The 22,059-nt window shown below is 42.4% G+C and overlaps 2 protein-coding genes across 19 annotated transcripts in view; one reads left to right on the top strand and one right to left on the bottom strand.

Annotated features, from left to right (window-relative positions):
* Positions 1-22,059, top strand: part of tmem183a (transmembrane protein 183A) — a 46,393-nt gene that overhangs the window by 13,534 nt on the left and 10,800 nt on the right. For 9 of the 13 annotated variants that reach the window (XM_058055921.1, XM_058055916.1, XM_058055912.1 and 6 more), the window contains one exon: positions 5,626-5,669. In XM_058055921.1, the coding sequence (XP_057911904.1) occupies positions 5,626-5,669 (44 nt within the window). Of the gene's footprint in view, positions 1-5,625; positions 5,701-10,715; positions 10,839-22,059 lie in introns of all 13 variants that reach the window. The other 4 variants (XM_058055925.1, XM_058055923.1, XM_058055924.1 and 1 more) reach the window with 2 other exon arrangements.
* The window catches only part of ppfia4 (PTPRF interacting protein alpha 4), a 62,300-nt gene that overhangs the window by 34,790 nt on the left and 5,451 nt on the right, over positions 1-22,059 (bottom strand). The gene's annotated exons all lie outside the window — the stretch shown is intronic.

Genomic DNA, 22,059 nt, shown 5'->3' with positions numbered 1-22,059 from the left:
TCCAATGCCATAATGGGTACCATAGTAAGTGTCAATATAGTGATATATATAGCACATCACGACTGGTTCAAGTCTCTTCATCCTTGTATTTAGCAAATTTATTTTATTTATTAATTTATTTTATTAATTTCTATTATTTTTTTTTTAGTTTTTAACATTTTTTAATTTTTTTTTTTTTTTGTCCCGTACCAAAATAGGAGGTGATATGAGCATCCAATGCCATAATGGGTACCATAGTAAGTGTCAATATAGTGATATATATAGCACATCATGACTGGTTCAAGTCTCTTCATCCTTGTATTTAGCAAATGTATTTTATTTATTAATTTATTTTATTATTTTTTATTATTATTTTCTTTAGTTTTTAACATTTTATTATCCATTATGCATTATTTTAGCTGTTTGAAGATGAACTATATCAGCAAGTTTTTGTGATTTTAGAAATAAGGAGTTAGTATGTTCTCTGTAGGCGGCATTATGAATTATCCTTACTGACCTTTTTTTGCAGTACATTTAGCGAGTGAAGATTGCTTTTGTAGTTATTAGCCCATATTTCCACACAATAACTAAGATATGGTAGAACCAGAGAGCAATAAAGAGTGTGGAGTGATTTCTGATTGAGAGCAAATTTTGCTTTGTTTAATACTGAAATATTTCTATAATATGCTAATACTAATATTGAATTCATCATCTTACCAATTGTATGTGTTTAACTTTGTGGAAACATTTTATTTTCCACCATGATTGTGTCTCTGTAGTGCACAAAGTGAGGCCCGTAAAGGCAGGAGAGGTGGTAGAGCCCTGACCTCAACCCCATCAAACATTTGGGATGAACTAAAAACTGAGATTGTGGGCCAAGATTAGTGACATCTGTGTTATAAATATATTTTCTTCATGACTGCAATCGTTTTTAAAGTACACCTGAAGGGGCCGTAGGTGTAAATCTGACTCCAAAAGGAATCAGAACCTCACTGCATCCGTGGAACACACTTTCCCTTTCTGCCTAATTTTCTTCAGCTGTAAGTCCCGCCCCCCCCTTGTCTAAAAATATGTGGCGTGCCAGTGGAAACTCATAAATGTGCACATTCAACATCATAGCCTTTAGGGAGTGTCAGCGTGTGAGAGAGGTGAGCGCGCCACAGACGAATGTGTGACACAATCTTTTCCTATCACACACAGGTTCCTAAAATACTCTTGCGCTTCTTTGCATTGCTCAGGAAACACACACACACACACACACAAACACACACACAACCACACACACAACCGATGCACTGGGACAACTGATAAACATATTAAAGCCAAAAGCGGGTTTGAATATTAAACTGGGACACGCGCATGGCACGCTGCATCACTCCCCACGGGCTGACACCCATCTTATACAGTAGGTCCCCTATTAGGCTAAATTACTTTTTTATTATTGTACTGTCCGCACAGTACCTCACATTCTTTATCAGTGTTATTTGTGTTCTTCCTAATACTCAGTGATACATTGTTGTTGTTGTTGTCTGCATTGGAGAAGTATTCATTTACTGTGTACAGTCAAGCCTCAAGTTTTTGTATGATTTCAACGAAAAATGTTTTTTCAGTTTTTGTACTCCGTCTCGGTGGAATGTAGAAAAGATATAATTGATTGCGCAAAGTAATCTACACGTAGCATTTTTTTATTGAGTCACACTGCTAAATAACCCTCCATGGAGCCAAAAAAAAAAAACATTCTGACTGCCAGCAATTTGAACAAGTTGAAAAACACTATTGAATTTATTCATTTATTTATTGAAGAACATATCACAAAGTACAGTAAACCTCGGATATATCGGATTCAATTGTTCCCACTGGTTTTGTCCGATATAAGCGAAATCCGTTATTTGCGTATACCGGAAAATGTCCGTTTTACGCATAGATCGGATTCATATCCGGTATATGCGTAAATGGGATTTTATCCGTTATAAAAAGGCACTTCCTTGACTATGTTTCCAATGTACCTGGACGCGCAGGCAACGCTGCAAACGCTGCAAATGACGTCGTATAGCGGCCTGTCACGATTCGGCGAATCGGAGCGCCATGATGCGGCCATCCGATATATGCGAGGGAAATTTAATGGAAATGCATTGGAACGGGACTGGAGATTTTGTCCGAAATAGGCGAAATCCGTTATAAAAAATCCGATATATGCAATGAATTTTTATTGGAAATGCATTACAGAAAAATCGGTTCTTTTTTATCTGTCCGTTGTGAGCGAATTTCCGATATATCCGAGTCCGATATATCCGAGGTTTACTGTATGAAGATTTTTATCTAAACTATAATTGTTCTCTCTAAAATATATTTTTTGTTAATATTTTAGGGTGATTGGATTTAATGAATTGGATTAAGGGGGGGGGAATTTTTTTTTCAAGCCTCACATTCTCTCAGAAAAACGCATGGACAAACATAGTAGCTCATTGCGTTAAAGCTACAGACACACAAAAAAATCAAGGATAGTTGCAGGGCAGCACACAAATACACTATTATAGTACCTGTGAGAATTTTTGTAATGCTCTAATATGGGACAATCTAATATATATGTAATCTAATATACATTAATAACAACTAGCGGTGTCTCGAGACATTAATTTCACAAGACGATACACAAGACCGGGTCTATGTGAATGAAATGAGACAGGAATTTGACTTTTAAGGAAAGTAGAATAAAAAATAATATAATTTTTAGGGGATGTAACAGGTTAATTAATATGAATCATTTAATTTAATTTCTACTACATGACCTTGTATTACTCCTTACGAGGCTACACTCTTCTGCAGTGTGTATATGCTAGCGGCACTGCCTTCGCCCACCGACACAAGGAGACTGTATCACTGACAAAAGGGCTCACTCCGTTCATGCCGTTGTTCTGAAGTGCTGAAACCAATGCACAGAGTGAACTCTCTTTGTACCTCTGGGAGACAAGGAAAGCATACCACATGGAAATATATTTATGATCCAATTCATGTTGATTTATTGTGTGATTTATACACTTATTTATTATTATCCCAGATTTGTGCCCACAAGAAAAAAATCTCATCACGTTTTAATTAGTGACAGCCTTAATAACAATACAATATGTCATTTTTGTCAGTATACTTTACATAAATGCAGCGGTTTTACTAACATAATGCAATTTACAGTATTTACTAAGCAGCAGAGAGTTGCAGGCATTTATGAGGGCTACTATATTAATGAAATATATACATATATTATGATGGATTATATGACTATACATTAAAACTTCTATCACGGCCTCTGTCACTCACTGAATGGTAAACAGCTTACTTGTCTTTTGTGGAAACTACCTGCTGTGTTTATCCCGCACTGAATAAATCCACTCTAAAAGCTTTCTGTTCCACTCATCGCTAACCTTCTTCCTCCCCCCTTCAGCGAGGCACGCTCTCCTCTTGTTCTTTACTTTTTTTTTCCATTTCTAACTCTTTTCGGGTCAATGTTGAAATTTTTTGCTTCTCCATAAAGTTCACCATAAAGTTCAGCTTTACAGATGCCATGTCTGATCTCAATGCAGATTTGTTGTGGTAGTGGCATCTACCCAGACATGTGGTATCTTTAAAAAAGGTAATTACGTTTGCCTCGTAGCATCACTACTATTATTATTATTTGGTTTTCAGAGGGTGAAAATGGGAGGTGTCCGTTACAGGTGTTAAAAATGGGGGCACAGTATCTAGATCAGGTGTCTCAATTTACTTGGGGGCCACTGGAACTAGGGTCTGGGTGAGACTGGGCCGCATCAGGTTTTCCAAAAAAAAAACAAAAAAAAAACCCCATTTATTAAAAACGAAAAAATTAAAAAAAACTTTGCTTTGGTTCCAATTTTCTACAAGAAAAGCTCTGATAAAACATTCCACTGTTCTCAAATATCTTACTTTTTATTTTTCTACACAAAATAAGATGAAAAATAAATAAACAAATCAAGAATAAAGAAAATCAATCAATCAGTAATAAATAAATATAATAATAATAATAATAAAACGTCAAATAATACAAACTTAAGAAACCACATATAGTTGGTGGGTAGACAAATGATTTTTTTCAGATTAAAATGAACAAAGCATTATTAGAGCCCTGTAGACATGACAAAACACGACTATAGTCACATTTATACTCTTTTTATTTACAACATATTGCGCAACTGCAGGGTCTTGAGACACATGCTAACTCGCAAACTAGAGAGCTAGCGACCTAAACGGTAGCCTTCAAGTTATTTCCTTTCAACTTAAATAGCCAAAAACTTTACCACTTCCACATGGATAGGGAGGATAACTATTAACAGTTATTTAACCTTTAACATGAACATTAATCAAACGTAATAATTTTTTCTGGGTACATGATACCATACAGCATCCATATCAAACTTGCGCGGGGCCGCACTAACATTAAATTTTCATATCAAGGCGGGGGCCTCAAACTAGTGTCCTGCGGGCCGTGTGTTTGAGACCCCTGATCTATATGGAAGTACACGTAGACATCAGCTTGTAGACAAGGCTTTGGAGCACAAACACACACAAACACACACAAACACACACCATGGCCATCATACTATGAACCAGATTAGAGGCGAATGGTTTTTAAGAGCTGTGTGCAGACTATGATGGCCATGGTGTGTGTTTGTGTGAGTGTGTGTGTGTTTGTGTGTGTGTGTGTGTGTGCATGAGAGTGAATGAGCCTGAGTTATAGGGCAAGAGAGCACCAGAAGAAAAATCACATTTCATAAATAAATCATCTGGGTCCTTGTGATCTCGTGATGGATGCACACAGACACACACACACACACACACACACACACACACATGAACACACACACACACACACTCTCTCCCTAGAGATGATTTTGTTTATTTTGAGAAATGAGGTTTTAAAGCCTGTGTATGTAACATGCACATGTTTAGGGGGGGGAAGGAGGTCATTCTGGTGTGTTTTGCATAAATGTGTGAATGTGTGTGTGTGTGTGTGTGCGGTCCCCTTATTTTCCTGCATGGTTTAATCCCTCACTAAGAACCAGTCCTTCTCCTTATGACTCATACAGTGGCAACTCATTTTCCCTGGGTGTATATAAATGCTTTAAAAAACACCCCGTTTGCGTGTGTTGCCTCATAATTTCTCCAATCTTTTCCCAAAGTGGCGCTCCATCATCACTGTGTTTAGCGGCGTGCGTGTTTTTAAGCAAGGCATCACACAAATGGTGGTATATGTCCATGTTTGCGTGAGTGTGCCACTTTTGTGCCAAGCTAGCCAGTCATAGTGAGTGACGGAGTGAGCTCATCTGTATGATGATGGGGTGGTTGGGGGGGGTGGGGGGGTGTCTATAAATATTGTAGATGCCTGCAGTCGACCCTCTCAGCAGGCTACTGTATGATGTCATCCAGGAACACCGCTCACCAGGACACACACACACACACACACAGTGATGTGCTGCTGCCAAGTCACAATAACCATGGCAACCGTGGGTGTGGTACGTGGAGATGCGAAAGGCTCAAACTTCCTGCTTTTTGCACTTGTCGTTGTCTTCCGTTCATTTCCTGTCCTCTTTTAATTCGACTCCTCAATTGTATTCAACTTTTCCATTTCCTTCTCAGTCGCCGTGTCCCAACTCCTTGACATTCACGCGGGAAGCAGAGAGGTGAGAAGAGCAGGGCTGACTTAAGCACTTGGTAAAGTATCCTTCAATCCATATAATGATTCCCTACATTTACCACGGTCACAATACGCTCAAGACACGTGTTGAACCCTGCTGCTTATACAGCAGCGCGGCTAATTTATGACTCGTGACATCTCCTATACTTCATTTCCTCCCCTCCTATACTTCAGAACTACTAATTTAAACTAATAGTTTAAATACAGGTACTGTGTCAAGGAAAAGGTAGCTCTTTTTTTTTTTTTTAGCAGGAGCCAATCACAAGCTACAAGCGAACTTCCGACAACCCAACAGAAATAGTAGGTAAATTACTCAATATAGCAATGTGACACACCTGATTAAAATCATCACACAGCAACTTAACAGTCAAAGGGTAGCTAAGAAATATACAAGACAATATGTGTACCAATATGTGTTTCTAATAAAAAAATATCAACTATTTTAACGGGCGGCACGGCGGGCTAGTGGTTAGCGCGCAGACCTCACAGCTAGGAGACCAGGGTTCAATTCCACCCTCGGAATTCCATCTCTGTGTGGAGTTTGCATGTTCTCCCCGTGCATGCGTGGGTTTTCTCCGGGTATTCCGGTTTCCTCCCACATTCCAAAAAACATGCTAGGTTAATTAGCCACTCCAAATTGTCCATAGGTATGAATGTGAGTGTGAATGGTTGTTTGTCTATATGTGCCCTGTGATTGGCTGGCCACCAGTCCAGGGTGTAGCCCGCCTCTCGCCCGAAGACAGCTGGGATAGGCTCCAGCACCCCCCGCGACCCTCGTGAGGAAAAGCGGTAGAAAATGAATGAATGAACTATTTTAACTTCTTCCCATAATGCATTATACCCATCTGAGCAGTTCATTGGCCAACGATGTCAGCGTCCCTCTGGGCTCCTTTGATTCCCTCTGGTGGACAGAGGCAGCATTAAAGTGCCCCGGCAGCAATAACCAATGAAATGGGATGAAATGGATTATTAAATTAAGTGAAAATTGGTATACTCGTATTGGTACTTGCCTTGTATATTTTCTACCTAGCTTGTTAGTTGCTGGTTGCTGTGTGATGATTTTAGAGTTTTTTTGTAAGATAAAATAGTGAGTCAGACTTTTATATTAATGACGTCCTGCGATTTCCAGTGGGTTGATAAGCTCGTCGTGAGTTCACTTTTAGTTCCTGATTGGATTCTTCCAAAGAAAGTGCTACCAAGCGGCACAGAATTTACAATTACCGGGGTGCCCAAACCTTTTCATACCACTTTCATACACTTTTCAGAAAGAAAGTTGCACAACAGGTTACACTAAATATCTGATTTGGGCCTCTTACTAAAAATAAAGCGCACAGCGATTGAAAACGGCTAGTCGTCCAATACCACGAACGCGGCCATTTTGCTCGTAGTATCTTTGCTCTTCTCACTGCTCATAAGTTCTAACAGCGTATTGCTCTCTGGCTCTTTGCTCCGGGTAGCTTTAGCTTCAGCCTTAATTGCTGACAGAGCAAAAGGGGACAGCGGCTGACTTTCACAAGTTTGCAGCAGCAGATAAGATTAGCCGGCCGATGCATCGATCTGACATTCAACGGTTAATTGGGGTGTTCACTGAATCCCAGTCCACTCATATTGCCTTTTCTCCTTTACAGTCAGAAGCAGCAGCATCATTCTAAAATGGCTACAAATAAATAAATACTGTATACCAGGGGTCGCAAACACGCGGCCCGCGGGCCAAATGTGGCCCGCAGGACACTAGTTTGAGGCCCCCGCCTTGATATGAACGTTTAATGTCAGTGCGGCCCGCACAAGTTTGATATGGATGCTGTATGGTATCATGTACCCAGAAAAAATTATTACGTTTGATTCATGTTCATGTTAAAGGTTAAATAACTGTTAATAGTTATCCTCCCTATCCGTGTGGAAGTGGTAAGTTTTTGGCTATTTAAGTTGAAAGGAAATAACTTGAAGGCTACCGTTTAGGTCGCTAGCTCTCCAGTTTGCGAGTTAGCATGTGTCTCAAGACCCTGCAGTTGCGCAATATGTTGTAAATAAATGAGTATAAATGTGACTATAGTCGTGTTTTGTCATGTCTACAGGGCTCTAATAATGCTTTGTTCATTTTAATCTGAAAAAAATCATTTGTCTACCCACCAACTATATGTGGTTTCTTAAGTTTTTATTATTTGACGTTTTATTATTAGTATATTTATTTATTACTGATTGATTGATTTTCTTTATTCTTGATTTGTTTATTTATTTTTCATCTTATTTTGTGCAGAAAAATAAAAATGAAGATATTTGAGAACAGTGGAGTGTTTTATCAGAGCTTTTCTTGTAGAAAATCGGAACAAAAGCAAAGTTTTTCTGTTTAATAAATTTATTTTTTGAAAACCTGATGCGGCCCAGTCTCACCCAGACCCTAGCTCCTGTGGCCCCCAAGTAAATTGAGTTTGAGACCCCTGCTGTATACTGTTAAAATGCATGGAACATTGATCTTTCTTGTGAGCTGACATGATCCGTTTAAACAAAAATAATTCTTTCCTTTGGTTAATCGTTGCTTTTATCCTTGCCACCGAAATGAATAGGGGATTCCTTCACACTGTTCTCCAGCCAGACCCACTAACACACTGAGCGGCTAAGCTTTGGCAGCCGATCAGAACCGACTAACAAGGTTGAAGCGGCCAAATACGCACCCGCTAACACATGCCCACACACAAAAATCAGTAAGACAGCCAACAAGTGCCTTTAGAATGAAAAAAAAACCCTTAATTGTTAGGCTTTCTTCTATATATCACACGCAATGCAGTTGCTCACACATACACGCAGAGTAGCTGACAGTATTTGTCCCATGGGGCAGTAGGTGTCAGAAAGTCAACATACCCCCCTTCTGTTTCCATGGAGACCAAATTTGCAGAGCTTTGAGCGGTACGACGGTAAAAGAACGGTCCGAACCTGAACTCGGATACATACAAGCTGGGAGGGAATGTGATTGACTTGACGGAGTGCTGCATAATTTCATGTGGATTATGTGTACTTAATGTGTGGGATACCGGGAGCTTGCGACACCCGTGTCCTTGGCGTGAGGGAGGGACACGCTACATTGGGATGTTGTGTATTTGTGTGTATAAGATAACAACGTAATTCGGTGTAATTTGAGGCCAGAGAGGAAAGAAGAGTTCATCATGACAAATGACGGGATTTAAAATAACAATAACGATGTACCGATGGCCCGGGGCAAGTTAAAACAAAATTGGGGCAATTTTTGGGGCATTGGAGTTTTTTTTTAAAGCGGTTCTTGTTGGGTGTTGGTAAAACACGGACTGCGTAATTCCGGTGGTAATTTGCAAAACCAGTCCTTGCAAATCTTGAAACGGACCAATCAGAATCGTTTATTTAGACCGCGGTCCGGAATCCACAATCCGCGTTTTACCCACACCCGTTCTTGTTCGCGATCAACCAATCAGCGATGGTTTGACTAGGAAAACATCTACAGTAAACCTCGGATATATCGGATTCCATTGTTCCCACTGGTTTTGTCCAGGCAAACCTCGGATATATCGGACTCGGATATATTGGAAATTCGCTCACAACGGACAGATAAAAAAGAACCGATTTTTCTGTAATGCATTTCCAATAAAAATTCATTGCATATATCGGATTTTTTATAACGGATTTCGCCTATTTCGGACAAAATCTCCAGTCCCGTTCCAATGCATTTCCATGAAATTTCCCTGGCATATATCGGATGGCCGCATCGTGGCGCTCCGATTCGCCGAATCGTGACAGGCCGCTATACGACGTCATTTGCAGCGTTTGCAGCGTTGCCTGCGCGTCCAGGTACATTGGAAACATAGTCAAGGAAGTGCCTTTTTATAACGGATAAAATCCCATTTACGCATATACCGGATATAAATCCCATATATGCGTAAAACGGACATTTTCCGGTATACGCATAAAACGGATTTCGCTTATATCGGACAAAACCAGTGGGAACAATTGAATCCGATATATCCGAGGTTTACTGTACTTGAAAAATATGACTTATTTCAGTTTCTGGAACTTTAATTTGTTATTATTATTTCGAAGTGACTGGTTGAATGCGGCGCCCGCTTCCCGGTACTCTTCCCACACGGGAGACAAAAAGAAGAAGAGAATTGTCAGTACATGCAGACCGAGAGCTGAGAATAGTAGAAACTGTAGATCAGATTTAGAAAGAAGGCTGCAAAGCGAAACCAGATATGGATGGAGAGGAAGAGTAGAAGACGGCGGCGGATGTGTGTGTGTGTGTGTGTGTGTGTGTGTGCGTGGACAGTAATGGGACATGCCAGGGTGGGATGCAAGCGTCCGGAGCTTCAAACGACCTTTATGCGACGCAACCGCAGGCCCCTCCTCTCCAGCGCTCCCATTCACGTTTGTCTTTAGCCTGGCGCTCATTTGCAAGCCAACACGAGCTCCGAGGAGTCCAAATCTAAAACGGCTTCATGCTCAAAGCGGAGATGAGCGCACAAAACCCCTCTTTGACTGGAGTGGCTGCAATTAGCATTTAAATTCCATCTTTATGTCGCCCGTGTGAATACTCAGTGAATGTGTTTGCTGGGAGCAACAAGACAAGCACATGAATGTTCTAGTCTGGAGATAGAAAATAGAAACATTTTGACAAATCTTACGCTAAATCAAAATAGGCTGGAGATGAAAAGCAAACTTTGAAATGTTTTGATATATTTAAAATATAGCTTATTATTGTCTTTATTGTCCATTGCAAATTGTCCATAGGTGTGAGTGTGAATGGTTGTTTGTCTATATGTGCCCTGTGATTGGCTGGCCACCAGTCCAGGGTGTACCCCGCCTTACGCCCGAAGACAGCTGGGATAGGCTCCAGCACTCCCCGCGACCCTCGTGAAAAAAGCGGTAGAAAATGAATGAATGAATGAATGAATTTACTATGTGTGGCAAAACCATAACTCCTCTGTCATTGTTCAAATCCCTTTGAGTACATTTGAGTATTGTGTGTACAACTGATTAAAAATGTCTCATGTTTATGTTTTTGGGGTAGAAAGCATGGCTGCAGTGTGGAATCTACGGCAGGAAGAACCAGTATCAACCAAGGAAGGAAGCTCACCACAGCTCATCACGTCAGAGGCCCCATTATGCTTACTGACCTTCATCATCACCATCAGTGAGTGAGCAGCAGTTTTTCTTACAATCATAATTTTTGGTCTATAATTATATAAGAGTGAACAAATGTTACCTCGTTCCTGTGAAAGAACGTGTGGAGATTCAACACACATAAAAAAAAAAAAATCATGTTCCCAGGCTACCATGGAGTCATGTTGCTTAGTTTAATGAGCTGATTTGGGTCAATTCGATGCACATATGCGATCGCTAAAGGACATATTTGCACACACACACACACACACACACACACACGCACACACTGGGCAACTTATGGACTCGGAGCAAAGCTCTGTGAGTGAGCAGAGATATGAAGCATTATCTGACAGACCGATAGCTAACTAATAGACCTCTCAACGCATACGCTCCCAGCTAACGCCGCTGATAAGGCAGAGAGCGGGCAAGCGAGTGGCGAGACGGCGTGACGTAAGAGTGGATGTGAGCAGGTAGACCACGTATCGTATTTGATCATTTCTTAAGTTAAGGCCTGTGGTCGTCGTGGGAAACAACACCGTGCGGCCCCAAATGGCTCTTTTGTTGGTAAAGGTTGCCGACCCCTGCATGGACTAGACCAGGGGTCTCAAACGCGCGGCCCGCGGGCCAAATGTGGCCCGCAGGACACTAGCTTGAGGCCCCCGCCTTGATATGAAAGTTTAATGTTAGACAATTTGGAGTCGCCAATTAGCCCAGCATGTTTTCGGAATGTGGGAGGAAACCGGAGTACCCGGAGAAAACCCACACTCCACACAGAGATGGCCGAGGGTGGGATTGAACTTGGGTCTCCGAGCTGTGAGGTCTGCGCGCTAACCACTAGGCCGCCGTGGTAAAGGTAGCCGACCCCTGCATGGACTAGACCAGGGGTCTCAAACGCGCGGCCCGCGGGCCAAACGTGGCCCGCAGGACACTAGTTTGAGGCCCAGTTTGAGCCCCTTCCTTGATATGAAAGTTTAATGTTGCACAATTTGGAGTCGCCAATTAGCCTAGCATGTTTTCAGAATGTGGGAGGAAACCGGAGTACCCGGAGAAAACTCACACATGCACGGGGAGAACATGCAAACTCCACACAGAGATGGCCGAGGGTGGGATTGAACTTGGGTCTCCGAGCTGTGAGGTCTGCGCGCTAACCACTAGGCCGCCGTGCAGCCCTACTCGCAATGTCTCAAATTTAAATGTAAAAAAAGTCGTCTGACACTGCAGGTCAGGGGTCTCAAACACGCGGCCCGCGGGCCAAATGTGGCCCGCAGGACACTAGTTTGAGGCCCCCGCCTTGATATGAAAGTTTAATGTTAGATATGTTAGATATTTGATATGGATGCTGTATGGTATCATGTACCCAGAAAAAAATTATTACGTTTGATTAATGTTCATGTTAAAGGTTAAATAACCGTTAATAGTTATCCTCCCTATCCGTGTGGAAGTGGTAAGTCTTTGGCGATTTAAGTTTAAAGGAAATAACTTGAAGGCTACCGTTTAGGTGGCTAGCTGTCTAGTTTGCGAGTTAGCATGTGTCTCAAGACCCTGCAGTTGCGCAATATGTTGTAAATAAAAAGAGTATAAATGTGACTATAGTCGTGTTTTGTCATGTCTACAGGGCTCTAATAATGCTTTGTTCATTTTAATATGAAAAAAATCATTTGTCTACCCACCAACTATATGTGGTTTCTTAAGTTTTTATTATTTGCCGTTTTATTATTATTATTATATTTATTTATTACTGATTGATTGATTTTCTTTATTCTTGATTTGTTTATTTATTTTCATCTTATTTTGTGTAGAAAAATAAAAAGTAAGATATTTGAGAACAGTGGAATGTTTTATCAGAGCTTTTATTGTAGAAAATTGGAACCAAAATTTTTTTGTTTTTAATAAATGCGTTTTTTTTTGTTTTTGGAAAACCTGATGCGGCACAGTCTCACCCAGACCCGAGCTCCAGTGGCCCCCATGTAAATTGAGCTTGAGACCCCTAACGTACACTGTGTAAGCCTCCAGTCGGAAATATCTGTATTCAGTTCCCTTCTGCTGTCAAGGTGGTACAGGCCATGCATGAGTATTAGCATGGCAGGACTTTGTTAGCCCTCAAACGAAATGCTGATTTTGCCAAACAAACATTTGTCATCTTACATGCATCATCCACACCTACTGTACCGATGTGTTGGCCTTTGTGTGTGTGTGTGTGTGTGTGTGTGAGCTGACAGTTCTGGGCCAGTGTGCTCCCAAAGAGTCATAACACACACACAAACACACACACAAACACAGGAACATACACTCAAACATGCACAATGTAATGTGATAAAATGAGAACATTCATACAGCTAAACATTATAACCAAACTATCAGTCAAATCAGCAACCATAAGAAACATATTGTTAAAATATTGTTACACATATCAGTACGTCAATTTCAAATTTCACCTGTGATGAGTACGACCCGATTAACAGTTTTCCAAAGTAATTATCTGGACCCAAAATGGGTTTGTATTGACTTGTTGATTATTAGAGCAAAATATTGTACTGGCGGCACGGCGGTCTGGTGGTTAGTGCGCAGACCTCACAGCTAGGAGACCAGGGTTCGGTCCCTGCCCTCGGCCATCTCTGTGTGGAGTTTGCATGTTCTCCCTGTGCATGCGTGGGTTTTCTCCGGGTACTCCGGTTTCCTCCCACATTCCAAAAACATGCTAGGTTAATTAGCGACTCCAAATTGTCCATAGGTATGAATGTGAGTGTGAATGGTTGTTTGTCTATATGTGCCCTGTGATTGGCTGGCGACCAGTCCAGGGTGTACCCCGCCTCTCGCCCGAAGACAGCTGGGATAGGCTCCAGCACCCCCCGCGACCCTCGTGAGGAAAAGCGGTAGAAAATGAATGAATGAATGAATTTGTATGAATTTGGGCTGCACGGCGACCTAGTGGTTAGCGCGCAGACCTCACAGCTAGGAAACCTGGGTTCAATCCCACCCTCGGCCATCTCTGTGCTTGCATTATAGATTTTAAAAAATGTTTTTATTGATTTTTTTTTTTTTTTTACAAAAAAAATCTCATATAATTTGTATAAAGGGCGGCACGGCAGACGAGTGGTTAGCGCGCAGACCTCACAGCTAGGAGACCAGGGTTCAATTCCTCCCTCGGCCATCTCTGTGTGGAGTTTGCATGTTCTCCCCGTGCATGCGTGGGTTTTCTCCGGGTACTCCGGTTTCCTCCCACATTCCAAAAACATGCTAGGTTAATTAGCCACTCCAAATTGTCCATAGGTATGAATGTGAGTGTGAATGGTTGTTTGTCTATATGTGCCCTGTGATTGGCTGGCCACCAGTCCAGGGTGTACCCCGCCTCTCGCCCGAAGACAGCTGGGATAGGCTCCAGCACCCCCCGCGACCCTCGTGAGGAAAAGCAGTAGAAAATGAATGAATGAATTTGTATAAATTTGGGCTGCACGGCGACCTAGTGGTTAGCGCGCAGACCTCACAGCTAGGAAACCTGGGTTCAATCCCACCCTCGGCCATCTCTGTGCTTGCATTATAGATTTTTAAAAATGTTTTTATTGATTTTTTTTTTTTTTTTACAAAAAAAATCTCATATAATTTGTATAAAGGGCGGCACGGCAGACGAGTGGTTAGCGCGCAGACCTCACAGCTAGGAGACCAGGGTTCAATTCCTCCCTCGGCCATCTCTGTGTGGAGTTTGCATGTTCTCCCCGTGCATGCGTGGGTTTTCTCCGGTTTCCTCCCACATTCCAAAAACATGCTAGGTTAATTAGCCACTCCAAATTGTCCATAGGTATGAATGTGAGTGTGAATGGTTGTTTGTCTATATGTGCCCTGTGATTGGCTGGCCACCAGTCCAGGGTGTACCCCGCCTCTCGCCTGAAGACAGCTGGGATAGGCTCCAGCACCCCCTTGTGAGGGTAAGCGGTAGAAAATGAATGAATGAATTTGTAACACTAGCCTACTAGTAGTAGTAGTAGTAGTAATAATGATGATAGTAATAATAATAGGCTAATTAATAATATAATAATGATTATTATATCATTGATCACTGTGTGAATGGTTGCAGATCTTGATCAGCGGTTTTGCCGTGTAGATTGCGTGTACTTGTGTACATTTCATGGTGGCCTAAAACGACTGCCTAGCGACCTCGCAGTGTTGACACGACGGCATGTGGCTGGGTGCCGCGACTTTGACTATGCAAACATGTTTTATGGATGTACGAGTACAATTAATCGCAGAAGCCGTCCTGTCTTATTTTCGACGTTATTCCAAGAAAGCCCGATGGCATCCCCGGATCAGGTCTTATTGGGTTATAAAAAGTTCAGCGGTGTTTGTTGTGATGTTCGGACACCTGTTCCAGTCAGATGCAACGCTGGCTATTTTTTGCCAGCGTACAAATACACAAACCGAAGGACACACACATGATTGCCATTCTTAAACAGCCACCCCTCTCTTGTTTTGGAATTCTAATACGTTCCATGGGTTTTGTTCACTTGACCTTCCGTCCTACTGACTTCGGCTTTGACCCTTCAAATTTGCAATCGGTACCATGCATACTGCACATTTGGTAGTTCATTTGTCAGTTTTCCTTCTTCCTCATTTAGGTACTTTAAAAGGAAAGTACAGCAGAAGACTGTGAAATCCAAGCCACAGTGAACACATCAGTAATCAAACAATAAGAATAGAAAAAAATAAGGAATTCCTGTATTGATTTCCAAGCAAGAGGCTGTATAGCAGAACAGATTTCATTCAAGAGGAGACTGCGGAAGAAAAAAAAGGGCAGTGCAACAATGTGGAGACTGTGGGATTACAATAATAATGCAATAATTATTATGCAATAATGCAGCATTCTCACAGTAACAAAAGACAAAGTGCGTCACTTGTCAACTCAATACGAGACTTTTACTTTGAAAATGTACTCGCAATGTTCATTCATTCATTTTTTTTTAACACTTATCCTCACGAGGGTCGCGGGGGGTGCTGGAGCCTATCCCAGCTGTCTTCGGGCGAGAGGCGGGGACTGGTCGCCAGCCAATCACAGAGCACATATAGACAAACATTCATACCTATGGACAATTTGGAGTCGCTAATTAACCTAGCAAACACGCGGCCCGTGGGCCAAATGTGGCCCGCAGGACACTACTTTGAGGCCCCCGCCTTGATTCGATCATTTCTTAAGTTAAGGCCTGTGGTCGTCATGGGAAACAACACCGTGTGGGCCCAAATGGCGCTTTTGTTGGTAAAGGTTGCTGACCCCTGCATGGACTAGACCAGGGGTCTCAAACGTGCCGCCCGCGGGCCAAATGTGGCCCGCAGGACACTAGTTTGAGGCCCCCGCCTTGAAAGTTTAATGTTGGACAATTTGGAGTCGCCAATTAGCCTAGCATGTTTTCGGAATGTGGGAGGAAACCGGAGTACCCGGAGAGAAAACCCACGCATGCACAGGGAAGAACATGCAAACTCCACACGGAGATGGTCGAGAGTGGGATTGAACTCGGGTCTCCGAGCTGTGAAGTCTGTGTGCTAACCACTCGACCACCGTGCAGCCTTACTCGCAATGTCTCAAATTTAAATGGAAAAAAAAGTCGTCTGACACTGTGGGGGGAAATATCCTCTAAAACAGGGGTGCTCACACTTTTTCAGCATGCGAGCTACTTTTAAAATGACCGAGTCAAAATGATCTACCCACTACAAAAATGCAAAACATCTATTTATTGTCAAATGTATTGAGGATTATTTGTACGTACAATGTATGTTGATGTACCTTACATAACCAAATGAGCCAATATTGCAAAACACACATAATTAACCATTTTTTGTAATTACCTGAGTTTACTTTGATGACTTGCACTGAATTGAATCAGTCAGGGATGCATAGTCCGGACAGTAGCTGCTGATAGCCAGCCTCAAGCACACTTCCAAATGTTTATCAGTCATGGATAATATCCGTATCATAATATCCGTATAATATTCCATATCCGTATGGAAGTGATATGTTTTTTGCCTTTTTACTTGGTCCAGTTTTTGCCTTTTTACTTGGTCCAGCTCCTTCACTCATTTTAGTGACCATAAACTTTAGCGAGGGCTTAAAATCTGACGCAATTCGCCGACTAGCTTAGCACTTTGCATCGTTGTTTACGCATGAGCGGTGACCTAAAGGTCAAAATTCAGTTGTCATCTGACTGGTTGTCCTGTATGTCAATCAAGTAACGGGGATGGATGATAGGCTGACATCGTAAGTTCTGCTGCACTTAGAGACGTTGTTTGATTTGATTGGTCGCCCGAAGGGCAACATTCAGTTGTCATCTGAATGGCTGCCCTGTATATCAATCAAGTGACGGCATTGATGCTGGGATGATATTTTTTTAATGTCACGCCGCGATCGACCAGCGATCGACCAGTACCACCTCCGCGATCGACCGGTAGATCGCGATCGACTTAATGAGCACCCCTGCTCTAAAAAGTCATCATCACGGTCCATTGACAAACTAAAGCCCATCCAAATGTGATTATGTGTTATTAATATGTTGGTGAGTGGGGGAGCGTGCCCACAGCAAGTGTTTTTTACACATGAACGGCAGAGGCAGCCTGATAGGAGAATATTGGCGAGGGCGAGTGAAGTCACTTAAAAAAAAAAAGTGGCCGCTCTCATTGGTCGGCTGCCGATGCCCAATCTTTCCCTGTGTTATGTAAGCACCAAAGAGGGGAATTTGGGTTGATGCGGAGCAAAGTGGAGCGTAAAGTGAGCAGCTGAATGCCACCAAGAAGCCGTGGTAGCGAGACAGGAAGAGAGACAGACAGGAGAGAACATGAGACCCAAAGACAAAAAGGACATGAAAATGTTCTCAAGGGCTCCGTGGAAACTGAGCCGCCGTCAATATTTTTTACACTTTTCCTCCACTTCGGAATTTTTAACAGCGGAATCCGCTTTTATGTGCTCTTGTGAAATTAATTTTCCCACCAAAGACGTCTCGTTATTCTCGTATATCTCGTTATTCTCGTGTTAAAACATGCCAAAGTTTCAGATAAAGACGTTTACGAATTTCGAAGTGAGCCCTGAGAGAAATTTGCGATGGCTCTGAATGTTCGATTTCAGAGGGCGTTCTAACACTGGCCGTTTGTGATGTCACAGATTGTCGGGTGTGCGCTATAGACCGGATACGCTCTCGTCCCGCCTCCGAGCTATGCTTCCTCGGTCCTCGCCCAAGCTCTGTTTCTCTGTTGTTAGCGTTGTTAGCAATGTCTCGCAGGAAGTGTTTCAATGTATTATTGTAGTATAATGTAGTATTTGACCAGTCAACTTCCACGTTGATTGTGCATGATCGTTTCTGCGACTGTTTCTATTAAGATTTATTTTTATTTCACGACATCAGGGGTCTCAAACTCAATTTACCTGGGGGCCACTGGAGCTAGGGTCTGGGCGAGGCTGGGCCGCATCAGGTTTTCCAAAAAAAAACAAAAAACGCATTTATTAAAAACAGAAAAATATACAAACTTTTTCAGTGCTTTGGTTCCGATTTTCAACAATAAAAGCTCTGATAAAACATTCCACTGTTCTCAATTATCTTAATTTTTATTTTTCTGCACAAAATAAGATGAAAAATAAATCAATCAAGAATAAAGAAAATCAATCAATCAGTAATAAATAAATATAATTAAAGTTAACAAAGCATTATTAGAGCCCTGTAGACATGACAAAACACGACTATAGTCACATTTATGCTCTTTTTATTTACAACATATTGCGCAACTGCAGGGTCTCGAGACACATGCTAACTCGCAAACTAGAGAGCTAGCGACCTAAACGGTAGCCTTCAAGTTATTTCCTTTAAACTTAAATAGCCCAAAACTTACCACTTCCACACGGATAGGGAGGATAACTATTAACAGTTATTTAACCTTTAACATGAACATTAATCAAACGTAATATTTTTTTCTGGGTACATGATACCATACAGCATCCATATCAAACTTGCGCGGGGCCGCACTGACATTAAACTTTCATATCAAGGCGGGGGCCTCAAACTAGTGTCCTGCGGGCCACATTTGGCCCGCGGGCCGCGTGTTTGAGACCCCTGCACTACATCTTTGCAAGGGATAATACTATATAAATATGGATATATTTTAGAGCAGTCAGTGTACAGCTTGTGAGTAGCATGATAATTGCGTCTTTCCTACAGTCATACATCGTGAAGCTGCAGGAGTGTTGCAGAAAATGCATTAATACGAATATGATGCAATTTTGCCTTACATATGATATGCATTACATAATGATAGAGTACATAATTGGTATACGCCGCTACTAAATTGCTTGATCCGATCCCTGATATTACCCGAAAGTGTAAAAGTATTCAAGTGACATCAGAGTGTGACTCCAGCATAGAGGATCTATACAGCATCTAACACCCGGCAGCAGCCTGACATCACACTTTTCTTCTCCTCTCCTGCCTCCATTTCCTCTCCCTCTCTCTCCCTCCCTCTCCTCCTGCATCTTGACAGCTTTACATAATGTCACTCTTTCTTCTTCTCAGCAGTCGCCATCCTCTCAACCGCTTTGAAATTCAATCCCGATACAAGACCACCGTGACGCTCAGTCTTGACCAGGTCCAAGACTGAGTACTAATGGATTCTAATTGTGCGGCGCTATCACGTCCATGCTGCCCCCGTCACGCTACAGCTTTGGCACGCCACCTTTTTAGTAGCTTTCATCCTTCGCTCAATTCGTCCCCGTGCCAGTATCATCAGGTTCTCAGCACCGGGCAAATTTAACTCAGCTGGGTGCCGGTTTGAACCCTCGACATCATAGCCGATGGAGGAAAGAGTAGAGTAGGATGGACAGAACGCTATTTGGTATTAGATTTAGAGAGGACGAGCAGTAGCAATGGGCGGCACGGTGGTCTAGGGGTTAGCGCACAGACCTCACAGCTAGGAGACCAGGGTTCAATTCCACCCTCGGGCATCTCTGTGTGGAGTTTGCATGTTCTCCCCGTGCATGCGTGGGTTTTCTCCGGGTACTCCGGTTTCCTCCTGCTAGGTTAATTAGCCATGAATGAATGTGAGTGTGAATGGTTGTTTGTCTATATGTGCCCTGTGATTGGCTGGCGACCAGTCCAGGGTGTACCCCGCCTTACGCCCAAAGACAGCTGGGATAGGCTCCAGCACCCCCCCGCGACCCTCGTGAGGAAAAAGCGGTAGAAAATGAATGAATGAATGAATGAATGAATGAAGCAGTAGCAATGACAACAATTTCCATTTAATGTGTGTCATTAAATTATGGGCGGGGCAACATACTGATGCATTAAAACATACAATATAGAACACACTTTTTATTTTTTTTTATTTTTTTTACCAGTGAGAGAATTATGTGGAAGCATCAGAGGCTAAAGTCCATCGCTGAACCCTTAAAAGGGATTTAAAGGAGTTGAAAATGCTCCGTGAAATACAGTTTGTCAGCGACAAAGTACCCCCCCCCCCCCCATCAACCCTTATTCTGCTGCTACTACACACACACACACACACACATACACACACACACACATTGGTGAGAGCGTGACGATGCAAGTTAAATAGAGGATTTTTAGAGGGGAAGGACACAGTGTTAGGACGCATACAGTATAGCTCATCTGTCCAATGTCTGCGCCTTATACATATATATATTATATATATAATATATATATAATATTCATTCATTCATTTTCAACCGCTTTTCCTCACGAGGGTCGCGGGGGATGCTGGAGCCTATCCCAGCTGTCTTCGGGCGAGAGGCAGGGTACACCCTGGACTGGTGGCCAGCCAATCACAGGGCACATATAGACAAACAACCATTCACACTCACATTCATACCTATGGACAATTTGGAGTGGCTAATTAACCTAGCATGTTTTTGGAATGTGGGAGGAAACCGGAGTACCCGGAGAAAACCCACGCATGCACGGGGAGAACATGCAAACTCCACACAGAGATGCCCGAGGGTGGAATTGAACCCTGGTCTCCTAGCTGTGAGGTCTGCGCGCTAACCACTAGACCGCCGTGCCGCCCCTAATATATTAGATATATATTATTATATTATATATATTATTCACGTTGTTGCAGTTGTTAATGTGGACATACTTTAATCTTGGAAAATATACTTTATTAGCTATACACTATATTAGCTTACATGCAACATTTGAAGTACTAAGTCTAATAATGCATTAGTGCTTTTACTACAATGGAAAATGTACTAGTTTTATATTACGAGTAAATACAACAGTCTCTTCCTTTATTATTTTTGACCTATTGATAGGGCTGCACGGTGGACGAGTGGATAGCGTGCAGGCCTCACAGCTTGGAGATCCGAGTTCGATTCCACCCTTGGCCACCTCTGTAGAGTTTGAATGTGTGGGTTTTTTCCGGGTACTCCGGTTTCCTCCCACATTCCAAAAACATGCTAGGTTAATTAGCCACTCCAAATTGTCCATAGGTATGAATGTGAGTGTGAATGGTTGTTTGTCTATATGTGCCCTGTGATTGGCTGGCCACCAGTCCAGGGTGTACCCTGCCTCTTGCCCAAAGACAGCTGGGATAGGCTCCAGCACCCAAACGACCCTCGTAAGGATAAGCAGTAGAAAATGAATGAATGAATATTTCCTGTAATTAATCAACTATCATAACTGCACGGTTGGCGAGTGGTTAGAACGCAAGCCACACAGCTCGGAGACACATGTTTGATTCCCTGCTCGGGCATCTCTGTGTGTATTTTCTGGGTTTCCTCCCACATTCCAAAAACATGCTAGGTTAATTTAGCGACTCCAAATTGTCCATAGGTATGAATGTGAGTGTGAATGGTTGTTTGTCTATATGTGCCCTGTGATTGGCTGGCCACCAGTCCAGGGTGTACCTCGCCTCTCGCTCGAAGACAGCTGGGATAGGCTCCAGCACCCCTGCGACCCTCGTGAGGAAAAGCGGTAGAAAATGAATAAATGAATGAATTTGTATAAATTTGGGCTGCACGGCGACCTAGTGGTTAGCGCGCAGACCTCACAGCTAGGAAACCTGGGTTCAATCCCACCCTCGGCCATCTCTGTGCTTGCATTATAGATTTTTAAAAATGTTTTTATTGATTTTTTTTTTTTTACAAAAAAAATCTCATATAATTTGTATAAAGGGCGGCACGGCAGACGAGTGGTTAGCGCGCAGGAGCTAGGAGACCAGGGTTCAATTCCTCCCTTGGCCATCTCTGTGTGGAGTTTGCATGTTCTCCC

The sequence above is a fragment of the Doryrhamphus excisus genome, chromosome 18, assembly GCF_030265055.1.
Source record: "Doryrhamphus excisus isolate RoL2022-K1 chromosome 18, RoL_Dexc_1.0, whole genome shotgun sequence".
NCBI classification, from domain to species: domain Eukaryota; kingdom Metazoa; phylum Chordata; class Actinopteri; order Syngnathiformes; family Syngnathidae; genus Doryrhamphus; species Doryrhamphus excisus.
The sequence above is the reverse complement of the archived record's forward strand: the minus strand, read 5'-3'. Positions and strand labels throughout refer to the sequence as shown.